The sequence below is a fragment of the Hordeum vulgare genome, chromosome 2H (assembly GCF_904849725.1).
Source record: "Hordeum vulgare subsp. vulgare chromosome 2H, MorexV3_pseudomolecules_assembly, whole genome shotgun sequence".
Taxonomy (NCBI): Eukaryota; Viridiplantae; Streptophyta; class Magnoliopsida; order Poales; family Poaceae; genus Hordeum; species Hordeum vulgare.
The window spans coordinates 142,230,110-142,243,545 of NC_058519.1; the positions used below are offsets into that span (position 1 = coordinate 142,230,110).

Here is a 13,436-nt window from a genome sequence, read left to right on the forward strand (position 1 = left end):
ACCCCATCTATTACCTTTTGGAGGGTGGTGCCTCCTAGATTGGTTAGGTGTCGCTTAGGAGACTCCTACTTCATGTTGTGGAGTTGAACCAAGATGTTTGTAAGGGCAAGGATATCGCCTACTTCGTGAAGATCTACCGTGAGTAAGGCTAGTCCTCCGTGGACGAAAGCCGTGGTGGGATAGACAAGGCCGCTTCTTTGTGGACCCTCCATGGATGGAGCCCCCCGTGGACTCTCGCAGCCGTTACCCTCCATGGGTTGAAGTCTCTACTAACATGGACGTACGATAGCGCCACCTATCGGAACCATACCAAAAATCGCCGTGTCAACCTCATGCGTTTGATCTCCCTACCTTACTCCTCTACATTACACTTGCATGTTTTACTTTCCGCTGCTATACTCTTAGAACTGCTTCTGTAGGGTGCCTAGACTTGTTAGAACTGCTAGATTTCCGCCCTCCTAGAAATTAGGTTAGGCTAGAAATTTTATCTTGACAAGTAGTCTATTCACCCCCCTCTAGACACATCTTATATCGATCCCTGAGACTCCCTTATTGTCGTACAGTACATGCGCTATCAGTATTGCGCGTGACCCGATGAAGCATGAGCTCACCAAGCACATCAGTGTGGATGCGTGCTTTGTGCGTGCTGCTGTGCAGGATGAGGTTCTCGCTCTTCACTATGTGCCATGTGAGTAACAATTGGCAGACTTCTTCATGAAGGCACATACTCTAGCGTAACATGTGTTCTTTCTCTTCAAATCAGTGTTGTTGACCCACCATGCATTTGAGGAGGGAGGGGGGGGGGTTAGATGTGTATAACTCATTGTATGTATATCCCCATTGTATAAGGGGTTTCTTGCACTTTTACCACACATGTACATATATTAGCCTTTGGTCCGTGTGAAGAGATCCAACACACATCTGAATTACATTTTTGAAAATTCATAAGTTTGTAAGTTAGTAACAGTGCATTTTCAATATCATGCGTGCTGCGCGGAACACTTCCTAGCCCGTCCCGTTTTAATTTCTCCAGCCCTGACAAGAGCACACGAACAGTTCATCCATTAAAATCGATGCCAACTTTTTTTGTGAGGAAAAGAAAATGAACAAATCCATTGAAATTGATGCCAAGTTTTTTTTGCAAGAAAAGAAAATGAACAAATCCATTGAAATCAATGCCAAGTTTTTTTGCGAGGAAAAGAATATGAACAAATCCATTGAAATCGGAAAATAAGCACATGAACAGTTCATCCATTGAAATCAATGCCGAGCTGACGTGACCGTTGCGAGATGGAAGTCGGAAATGGATGTTCTGGTCCCATATTCTCGCGAGTTGTTGGCTACTTGTCCACTTTCGAACTACTCCCTCCGTCTAGGTGCATAGTGTGTCTAATGAAAATTTAGTATTTTAAATATATAAGTCACCATGCGTGGAAGGAGCTCCTCATTTCTCATGATCACTACTCCCTCCGTTTCAGTTTATAAGCCTGGCACGTGTATCTAGGTCGTCAATTTGACCAACTTAATAAGAGGCATATATTACAAAAAAATATATCATTAGACACTTCAGATGTTCTATTTTCTAATGATATAATTTTTGTGTTAAACAATATATTTTATATAAGTCAAATTGACGACCTAGGTACACGTGCATGTCTTATAAACTGTGACGGACGGAGTAATTTTTGTTTTGCATGCTACTATTTTCATTGGCTGGTGCATTAAGTATGATTTGCTTGTTTCTATTTAGGAATTAATGAAATGGGAAACCAACTTAGTGATTGGCTCTTACCAATTTTCCAAACGGGACAAACAGGAGGCATTATTGTCATTGCTTTTTGTTTTAATATTCTTCATCCAATCTTCATCCATCTAGGTTGCCATGCCCTCCTTTAGAGCATGGTTAATAGTATAGCCAACTGTTGACTATAAGCCATCTTATAGTCCATTTTATAGCTGGCTTGTATAATAGTTAGCAATAAAAAAGTACTACTTTTATCATATATGTCCCACCTTTCATTCTCAGAAAGCACGTAGGAGCACGTGCTAGAGCTAGCTCTTCACGAAGAGCCCGCTTCTCTTCTCTCTCATCCAACTCAACAAAAATATAATATTTTAATCCTTACAGCTTGCTGACTGTACATTATTGTACTTGCTCTAAGGGACGCAACTTCAATGACTTAATGAAGTCAAGTCTCACCGTGACTTAGCCTCCTCTATCAGCCAAAGTTCCAACGCATCAGATTAACCCATATTTCAAACAATTTTTTAAAAAGTGTTAAAAATGAAAAAAATTCAATAAATCATAAAACTTTCGTTTTGTATTCGGTGAAAAATTCAATCCATTTGGACGTATCGTTTGTGAACAAACATTATTTACTTATCTAATCTCAAAAGGCTATTTATTCACAAATGATACATTCAAATGGATTAAAAAATTTAGAGAATATGAAACGAAACATTTATGGTTTTTTTTCTAAACATGAAAAAAAATCATTTGAAATATGGATCAATCTGATGCGTTGGATCTTTCATGGATGGTTGATAGAGGGGGCTAAGTTACGGTGAGACTTGAATTCATCAAGTCAGTGAAGTTGCGTACGTATCTTTCCTACTTATAAAGGTTGGAGTTGCTGGTGAGTTCACATGTGAAACAAACTACCTTCACCAATAAACAAATGCACCCTACCTACATTGAGAATAGCAACCTTTAATGAACATAATAAACAAATGTATTTGTGCTCACATGTTGATCAAACACAAATAAACAACACTACTATTCATGTGAGGCTAACACTTAGGCATAAATAAACAAATGTATGCGACTCCAACTCAATATAATGCTTTTCTTTTTCTTTTTCTTTTATACCCAACCAAGTTATTTCAGTTTTATATCACAGAACAAGAGAGTGAACACATTGCAATTCGAAAAGATGATAAACCTTATCCTCCTACCTGATCCACGATCTTGTGCAGTATCATTGTCTATTCTCATATATTTCAACATTCGAAATGTTGTGTTTGAAAAGGACCATAGCCACTTAAGATTCTCCATTGCCTGACGCGTGATCTCTTGTGGTATTTTTGATCTTTCTAATAGTGAACCACGAGCAAATTCCGTATGACGCCACCGTATTTTAATAATTTTTTAAGCCAGTAAACTAACTTCCTATATTTTATAGTTTCATAGCAACGCACGGACATTGTGCTCATAAAAGTATAAACTGTTGCTGCTGCGCCCACGAATGTGAACGCTTGCACAGTTCCGTTCGGAAGACAAGGCTCGTTCTTTGCAACCCACACATCATCCCGGAGCGAATATCCAACCTGCGCTTGACCGTCTCCCAGCTGCCCCTCGTGATTGGTGTGTGAGCCAACTAAACAAACCAACACGCAGACCATGAACGCCTTCCTTATTGCAAAACATCCCTCGACGAAGGCCCGGCCGCCTTGTCGTCATGCTAACCACTACGCGCATGGAGACGCGTGTGTTTGTCCATGACTAGACCAGACCTGCTCTACAGGTCTATAACAATTGCTACAAATGCAGCTCATCTCTCCTAGCCAGCGCTAGCGGCGGGTGGTGGCCTTTATCTTTTTGCCGCACGTTTTATAATCTTGTCAATTTCCAAGTGCAAGTGTGCAACGACGATCCCTTCGACGCTGGCTGGTCTCCAACCAACGCACGTTCGGACCGGTAGTCCAAACGAGCACGGAACACTAAACAAACACACACACCTTGTAGGCGTTGGTTGTCCGCATGGAAAGCGATGATCATGCCGTGGTAGGGATCAACAGATTACAGTATGGTGGATGGATCAGACCGGACCAAAACTCGTGTTCTCCCGGGGATGGAAGAGCCGTCAAGCCAAGCCATACTTACTTAAGGCCAGCAAAGCTAAGCTAGAGCGGGCTACACCTAGTACAAGAAGTGAAGTCATCGGCAACAAAAGCACTGTTCTTACTTGCAAGTAACCACAGGCCACAGGCCGGCCACCGCGTCTACGCATAGTGTCTTGAAAGCGCCGGGTGACAAAAATAAAGAAACTAGCCAATAAGCCAGCGATATCGATCCTTGCCGGCGGTCTTTGCCAAGGCCGGCGCCGAAAGGGACAGGTAGGCGGCCTCCCCGCCAAGCACCACCACCCATTTAAAAGGACACCATTAGCGTTCGCTTCCTCTCCAGCCGCGTGCAGGTGACTCGATCGAGCTAGCCAGGGACCGTGCACGCCTCGAGCGAGCAAGCCTCGGCCAAGGTTTCTAGCTCGACCTTCTCCCGTCGTCGTACTTGCTGTCGTCGGCGGCCGGCAATGCAGAGGAGCAGGTCGTGCTTGGGCTGTGTGCCCGTGAGCACGGCGGAGCTGCCCGTGGAGAGGGCTTTCGATCTTCCTGCCGCGATGCCGTCGTGGCCGTCGTCCGGTACGTGAGGAGTGCATGCATGTTCATGCCATGTGTTTCTCTTCTTCTTCTTCTCATGAAACCATTAAGGTGGCTTTAGGCATGTCGGGGAAGCTAGCCGGCTAGCTTAGCTTTGGCTGAAACTAGGAAAGGGGACAAGATATAGCTCTATATTAATGTGATCACGTTGGCACGAATTTGGATAATACGCCCAAACCAGGAGCATATTCCTGACCCATCGACCAAATCAAGATGTTTTCCACGTTAGGCTTTGTCTTCATTCGTAAAAACAGTACTCTTGTGTTGTGTGTATATTTTCTGCTTACTGTTTCTGGTCACGAACTCACGACTACAATTTTGTGTGCCTGACGACACACACATGCATAATCCAGTAATTCCTGCACTTATGTATTCATATAAGTTCACTCTTTGTCGAAAAAAACGTGTTCATATAAATCGGCTTGAAAATCCTGCCATATGTTGAGTTCTTGGCTTCTTGCACACCGATCGATGACACCATTTGATTTCAATCACGACGGCTCTAGTTAATTAGTCCGAGAACTTTCTCACTCACTGAAACATTTTGGTTGACCCCTGTTGTTACTGCTGTTCCAGTTTCGGACGGAGGATTCGCAAAGGGCAGCATAGATCTCGGAGGCATGGAGGTGCGCCAAGTCACCACGTTCGCCAAGGTCTGGTCCACCGCGCAGGGCGGCCAGGACGGCCTCGGCGCCACCTTCTTCAAGCCGTCCCCTGTCCCGGCCGGATTCCACGCGCTGGGCCACTACGCGCAGCCCAACAACCGGCCGCTCTTCGGCCGCGTTCTCGTCGCCAGGGACGCGTCCGGCACCGGGGCGCTCCTTGCTCCGCCGCTTGACTACACCCTTGTCTGGTCCAGCGGCCAGGATGGTGCGGGCTTCTTCTGGCTCCCGACTCCACCCGACGGCTACAAGGCCGTCGGCGTGGCGGTCACGGCTACCAAGGATAAGCCGCAGCCCGGCGAGGTCATGTGTGTCCGCGCCGACTTCACCGACGTGTGCGAGGCCGAGGAGTCGGTGTGGGGAAGCGACAAGGACGGCTTCAGCGCCACCGCCCTGAGGCCGGCGGTTCGCGGCGTCGACGCCCGGGGCGTGCACACCGGCACGTTCCTTGCGCAGAGCAACGTCACGCCAGCGGCGAGCGTCTCAACCTTGGCGTGCCTCAAGAACAACAGCGCGGCTTACACGTCGTGCATGCCTGACCTGGGCCAGGTGAATGCCGTTCTCGCGGCCTACTCGCCGCATGTGTACCTCCACCCCAACGACCCGTATCTCCCTTCGTCGGCGACGTGGTTCTTCGAGAACGGCGCGCTGCTGTACCAGAAGGGCAGCCAGACACCGACGCCCGTGGCCGCCGACGGGTCGAACCTCCCGCAAGGCGGCGGCAACGACGATGCCTACTGGCTGGACCTGCCGGTGGACAACGGGCAGAAGGAGCGGGTGAAGAAGGGCGACCTCGCGAGCGCCAAGGCGTACGTGCAGGCGAAACCGATGCTGGGAGGGACGGCGACGGACCTCGCGTTGTGGTTCTTCTACCCCTTCAACGGTCCGGCGCGGGCCAAGGTCGGCCCCCTCACCATCCCGCTCGGCATGATCGGCGAGCACGTCGGCGACTGGGAGCACCTGACGCTGCGCGTGAGCAACTTCTCCGGCGAGCTGCTCCGGATGTACTTCTCGCAGCACAGCACGGGCGCCTGGGTGGACGCGTCGCAGCTGGAGTACCTCGGCGACGGCGGCGGCAACAGGAGGCCGGTGGCGTACGCGTCGCTGCACGGGCACGCGTTCTACCCGAGGGAGGGGCTGGTGCTGCAGGGGAACTCGAAGCTGGGGGTCGGGATAAGGAACGACTGCGCCAAGGGGAGCAGGATGGACACCAGCGGCGGGCGGTGCGAGGTAGTTGCGGCGGAGTACCTGGGCGCCGGGAAGGTGGCGGAGCCGGCGTGGCTCGGGTTCGAGAGGGGGTGGGGGCCCAGGGAGGAGTACGACATCGGGCGCGAGATCAATCGTGCGGCCAGGATCCTGCCGCGCGCCATCAAGGAGCGGCTGGCCCAGTTGGTGAACAAGCTGCTGGTCGGGGAAGGCCCCACGGGGCCCAAAATGAAGGGCAGCTGGAGAAATGACGAGAGGGATCCCTGAAACGTTTCCGCTCATTGCCCCTGACCTTTCTCTCTCTCTCTCTCTTGTTCGTGTTCGTATGAGGCTCCCTACCCCCTTCTCCAACCGTCGTCGTCCAATCGTATTATGCGTCGATCTGACGGTTAGAGACATCGCCAACGATTATTTCAAGAAAATGATTGCGTACAAAGAAAATCTACAGTGTAATTGGTTCTTGCTAGATGCTTCATACTGTACATTCATGCAATGTTATTGTTATTTCGTAACACGTGTTTTATCATGCAATGTTGTTGTTATTTCGTAACAGGTGTTTTATGTGTATGTTGTGTTGACTGCACACGGATTCTTTGGTTGTATTATTATTGTTTGTTTATATTATTACTAGGAAACACGTTGCTACCCGCTGATCAGTGTGGAGTGGGAAGAGAAGTACCCGCTGGTTTCAGTTCAGGCTTTACAAAGAGTCATCTTAGATCACACACCTCTCATGATTGACTCCGGGGACGCCAACCATGCGGGTAATAGAAATTTCTTCTCGTTTGAAGTAAGTTGGTTCAAGAGAGAAGGATTCATGGATCTCATAGCTACCGAATGGGCTAGGGATTCTGGTGAATCTACAAATATAGAAAGATGGCAAAACAAAATACGACACTTGCGCCAGTTTTTGAGAGGTTGGGCAAAAAATCAGAGCGGTATATATAAAGTGGAAAAAGAGAGACTTATTCGTCTGATTGATGATTTAGATGTAAAAGCAGAGTTCGCTCATGTCACGCCCAAGATGCGACCCTATCCTCAATTTGGCACGAGGGACTCGTCAGGGATAGAAGCGCATCTCGTCGTGTTGCAAGAATGGATATCGTTACAAGTACATGTACTGAAAAGAAGCGATATATTATAGAATTGGCTTACACTCGCCACAAACTACATCAGAGTCACATCAGTACATTACATATTCATCAAGAGTAAGAGCAGGGTCTGACTACGGACGAAAACAAACGACAAAAGAAGAACGACGTCCATCCTTGCTATCCCAGGCTGCCGGCCTGGAACCCATCCTAGATCGATGACGAAGAAGAAGAAGAATCAACTCCAAATGAACAATCAACGCGCTCGCGTCAAGTAACCTTTACCTATACCTGCAACTGGTGTTGTAGTAATCTGTGAGCCACAGGGGACTCAGCAATCTCATTTCCAAAGGTATCAAGACTAGCAAAGCTTAATGGGTGAGATATGGTTAAGTGGTGAGGTTGCAGCAGCGGCTAAGCATATATATATGGTGGCTAACTTACGAGTACAAGACATAAGAGGGGGGAAGATCTACGCATAACGGGCGTGAACTACTGATGATCAAATCAATGATCCTGAACACCTACCAACGTCAGACATAACCCCACCGTGTCCTCGATCGGAGAAGGAACTAACAAAAGAGACAGTCACGGTTACGCACACAGTTGGTATATTTTAATTAAATTAACTTCAAGTTATCTAGAACCAGTGTTAAACAAAGTTTCCAAGTTGCCACATAACCGCAGGCACGGCTTTTCGAAAAGATTAAACCCTGCAGGGGTGCTCCAACTAGTCCATCACAAATTACCACAAGCCGCATAGAAATCCTCAATCACGAAGCTCGTGATCTCGTCGGATTCCCTAGTGGAAAACCTCAACTCTGAGATTACTCAAAGCATCACCGGAATCCCGATGCACAAGATATTTCGTCAAAGGTAAAACTAATCCAACAAGGCCGCCCGAGGTGTCGACGATCCCGATAGGAGCCGCGTATGTCGTTCTCAGGACACGACGGATGAGCTAGACGTCGGGATCGCTAAACCTTCGGGTGACCAGAGGGGCGCCGGACATCGCTCAGGTGGGACCAACACTCATGAGGAGCACTGGCCCGGGGGTTGATTAAATTATCCTCGGGTTAATTACTCCCTATGTAGTTCATTAGTTATTAGGCAAATGTAGTACCAAAGTTGGGCCTTGCCAGACCAGCTTTAATCTAAAACGAATTATCAAGGGGGTCCCCATAACAACCCCGATCGTGTTAGGAGCGCTCATTTATGGAACATAACACCGGTAGCCGAAAACTAAGGGGGCAAAGGTGGAACAAAACACCAGGCTAGAAAGGCCAAGCCTTCCACCTTTTTCCAAGTATATAGGTGCATTAAGTTAAATAGCATTTAATATGCTGATATGACAAGGAATCCATGTTATCACATGGAAGCAACTACACCTACAACTAGCAACGCTAACAACATGGTTAAGCAAGCAGTAACATAGCCAATGAGAGGTTTGCTAGGTTGAACAATTGAAGGTTTCATGGCATTGTTGAGAGGCTGAAATATAACATGTGGTAGGCAACGAGACATAATCGATAGAAGCAATAAAACTAGCATGGCAATGATAGTAATGGTATCTGGGGAAATGGTCATCTTGCCTGAGATCCCGCTTGGAAGAAGAAGAACTCCGAGAAGTCGGCGAACCAACGCAATCGAACGGGTCCTCACATTCCGACACGCCTGCGGAACTCTATCGAGGCGGAGCAAACCGGAAACAAACATCAACACAGATATTCACCACACGATGCACAACATGATGCACAACCTACTATGATGCATGATTAGGTCAACATGCAAGGGATGGCATGGCAATTCACCTCACACAAACACTACACATTAAGTGAAGCTCGATATGCAACGAGTTGCATATCGACGAAACTCCACGTTTAATTATTTAATTCACTCCCGTTTAATTTACACGGCAATATTAAATTGTTCTTAACATGGCAAGGGTGAAGCGATGGTCCTACATGACATCCTAGTCGGGTAACACGCGAAACATAGATCGGAGCTACAGCACAAGAGGCATGCAACAGAAGATATCATGCCATGAATGCGTCATGCATGCAAGTTAGAACATCACGGCAAGAAGAGAAAGAAGCATGTGTCGCCACGGCGAGCGGAAGGGAACCATGGCGGCAAGTCGGAAACTAAGCCACGGCAACGTTCCTATCCCGATAACTCGTCGAGATATCGTGTCAATGAATAGGGAGCGTGTGCGGGAACACTAAATAAAGATGGGGTGATCCCGCTACCGGGTTCCCATGTGTCGAGGGCACAACATAAGAGGGACAACGTGCAACGGGCAACATCTACAGGCGCAAACATACGATACATCTCATACATCACTTGCATTCGTCACGACACGTCTGATCGGTATACCTTCGAAGCGTGCATATCGGAGCGGATCGGTTCGAAGCGGACGTCGTGGAGGTAGTGGAAGTCGTGGTACTCGGTCTCATCGACGGTAGTCGTTCTCTTGTCGTCGGTACACGGTCTTCTGCTTCGGGAGTCGAACATGTTTCGAAGATGGTCGAGGTCGTCGAGGACGTCGTGGTACTCGTGAACTCGTCGATTCCATGAAGGAGGGGTTGGTGCACGCGGCGACGGTAGGCGACACAACAACAACAGCAAACGTGCATCGGCGACACAACAACAACAGCAAACGTGCATCGGCGACACAACAAAAAGCAGCAACATCTAGCAGCAGCAGGCTTCGACTAGCATCGACAACAAGCACTACAAGCTACCTAGCAAACAACCTACAAACAGTAATGCAGCTAGCATCTAACACCACAAGCAACTAACACATGCATGCAGCTAAGCAACAACTAAAGCTGCTGGCATCTACTAGCAACAACTCTAAGCTACTACAACAACATCTACAGCAGCCTAACAGCAAGCACTAGCAGTCTAGCAGCATCATTGGCCACGGCACGCACTAGCAGCAGCTATAGCAACTAGCGGCAGCAACAGCACATGCACGCAAGCAAGCACAAGCAACAACATAGCAAGCAGCAGCGGCATGCAAACAAGCTAGCAACCTAGCATCGGTCGCACAGCAACAGGGCAGGTAAGAGCAACTCCAAGTAGCTAGGCACAACAAGCTCAGCAATCAGCTGCCAACGCAGCTACATGGCAGCAGGAGCAAATAGCAACGGCAGCAGGAACGCAACAACAACAAACGCAGCAGCGGCAGCAAGGCACGGCTGCACAGGCACGCAGCGGCAGCAACAAGCAACGGCAGGGAAACGCCATGGCGGCTCGGCAGCAGCTACATCAGGGGCGATCTGGCGGGGACCTCGGCCGAGGTCGGCGGCGTGGGGAAACGGGCACCGGGCGTCGGGGAGGTGCCACAGCGGGGGTACGTGCGACGACCACGGGAGGCTAGTGCGGCGGAGGTGGTCGGGAGCGAGGGCATGGCCATGGCGTGGCCGCGCGGGGACGATGCAAGAGACGCGGCGAGGTCGAGGGCGGAGCGCGGCGGTTGAGAGGGAGCCACGAGGAGGCGCGAGGGACGGCGACGACCGGGGCTAGGGCACAGGCGGCGAGGGAACTGGAGGCGGGGAAGAGGCGACGCGCGGGGGGAGCTACTGGCGGCGGGGCTGCTCGGCCTGGGGCATGGGGAGATCGAGGAGGGAGAAGGGGAGGACGAGATGAGGGGATCGGGGGCTTGGGGGAGGCACACGACGGCGCTCGGGGGAGAACAGAGAGGGATCGAGGGGTCTAGGGTTGGAGGGAGGTGGGCCTTGGGCCAGCTCGGCTGGGCGTACTCCCTCCCCCCATATGTTTTTTTTTACTTTTAAATCAGAAAAAAAATCTTAAACAAAGAAAAACTTTTAACAAAAATAAAATAAAAAAAATGCTTTTGCTCCTTTGAAAATCATACCCTAACTATAAAAAATAGAATGGGCTTTTAAAAGAATAAGATGGAACCTTTTGAAGAAATAATAGAAACCCTTTTTTATAAAAGAATAAAATCAAACCCCTTTTAGAAATAAAAATGGAACTCTAGTTGAAATGAAACAAAAGAAGAAATAAGAGAAAAACCCAAGGGGTTGCCCCCACCTTTTAATAAAAGGAGTTTTAAAAGAAGACGATTTTTTAAAAGGGGTTAAAACGGAAACTTTTACGCAACCCCAAAACAAATAAAAGAGAAGAGAGGAGGGGAGTTACTATCGCACTAAGACTCGGAGAGCACTCGAAGCACACACACTCAAAACACCACACACGACAGACGATGCAAGATCTCATGCATGATGCAATGATGCAAACTAAATGATGATGCAAGAGACGAAACAATCACACGACGGAAACGGAAATGAAGGGGAATCTTCTGTGGCGTCGGTCTCGGGCTATCACAACTCTCCTACACTACAAGAGGATCTCGCCTCGAGATCCAAGAATGAAAGGGGGAAGAGGATGAGAAACAACAAGAGGTAAAACCTTAGTCGCTTCTTTGACAAACGAGTGACAACAATCCTTGAAAGTTGCAAAGAGATGAGGAATGATATGAGAAAGAAGCAAGAATTCACGGAAAATTTCGGCAGCACTTCGGTAGGAAAATGGGACAAAAAATTCGATAAGAAGGAAGAATTAGACAATATACATAACAAACAACTAAATAGAACAAGGGAACACCACAATCTTCACAGAACAAGATGATAGACCCAAAAGAGCAAGATCACGATGCCTCCGAAACAAGAGAATATGAACTAGCTGAAGCGGAAGAAGAGAATGAAGAAAAAGAATGAAAACTGTCATCACAATAGAATTGAAGAGCCTCCGGACAAAGAATTGACAGAGTAGTTGGAAAACCAACAACGAAAAGAACAAGATAGTAGTGGGGTTATGAAAATCATCTCAACAAATATGAGGTGACAACCAACCACTAAAAGAAACAAGGATAGATTGGGAGCAACAAGATATGAACAATTTATTACACCAAGAGGGTGCATTGAGAACTAGGATTAATGACAAGCACCATGATAGCATAGTCCATAGGAAAAGATTTAGGTGAAGTCCAAACCAAGATAGCTCAATGAAGAAATCATAGGTTGAAAAAAAAATATCTCATGATCATAGAATTGGTGGGTTTAATTATCTCATTCTTGAGAGGAAAACTCTTCGAGGCTCCTTGATGACCCACAAGTATAGGGGATCAATCGTAGTCCTTTCGATAAGTAAGAGTGTCGAACCCAACGAGGAGCAGAAGGCTTTGATAAACGGATTTCAGCAAGGTAATAACTGCAAGCACTAAAAGTAGCGGTAACAAGTGATTGTGTAGCGAGGTGAAACGTAGCAAGCAAAGAGTAACAAGTAACAAGTAGTAGCAACGGTGCAGCAAGTGGCCCAATCCCTTTTGCAGCAAGGGACAAGCCTGAACAAAGTCTTATAGGAGGAAAAACGCTCACGAGGACACACGGGAATTTCCGTCATGCTAGTTTCATCATGTTCATATGATTCGCGTTCATTACTTTGATAGTTTGATATGTGGGTGGACCGGCGCTTCGGTACTGCCCTTACTTGGACAAGCATCCCACTTATGATTAACCTCTCTCGCAAGCATCCGCAACTACAAAAGAAGAATTAAGACAAAGTCTAACCATAGCATTAAACTAGTGGATCCAAATCAGCCCCTCACGAAGCAACGCATAGACTGGGGTTTAAGCTTCTGTCACTCCAGCAACCCATCATCTACTTACTACCTCCCAATGCCTTCCTCTAGACCCAAATATGGTGAAGTGTTATGTAGTCGACGTTCACATAACATCACTAGAGGAAAAGACAACATACATCATATCAAAATACCGAACGAATATCAAATTCACATGACTATTATCATCATGACTTATCCCATGTCCTCAGGAACAAAAGTAACTACTCACAAAGCATAATCATAATCATGATCAGAGGTGTAATGAATAGCATCAAGGCAATAAATATCAACATGAAAGCATGGTGCAAAATGGACGTATCAACTCCCCCAAGCTTAGACCTCGCTTGTCTTCAAGCGAAAACCAAGTTCCATAAACATGTCCACATG

The 13,436-nt window shown here is 47.6% G+C and overlaps 1 protein-coding gene across 1 annotated transcript; it reads left to right on the forward strand.

Annotated features, from left to right (window-relative positions):
• Positions 1-3,951: 3,951 nt before the first annotated feature.
• On the forward strand, positions 3,952-6,817 carry LOC123429805. The gene is made up of 2 exons (XM_045113794.1): positions 3,952-4,419; positions 5,014-6,817. The coding sequence occupies exons 1-2, from the start codon at positions 4,311-4,313 to the stop codon at positions 6,570-6,572; spliced, it is 1,668 nt and encodes a 555-aa protein (XP_044969729.1). The 5' UTR covers positions 3,952-4,310; the 3' UTR covers positions 6,573-6,817.
• Positions 6,818-13,436: the final 6,619 nt, after the last annotated feature.

Coding starts and splice junctions, on each gene's coding strand:
- LOC123429805 (XM_045113794.1), top strand. CDS start 4,311: ATGCAGAGGAGCAGGTCGTGCTTGGGCTGTGTGCCCGTGAGCACGGCG. Junction 4,420..5,013: donor GCCGTCGTGGCCGTCGTCCG/GTACGTGAGGAG, acceptor CTGCTGTTCCAG/TTTCGGACGGAGGATTCGCA.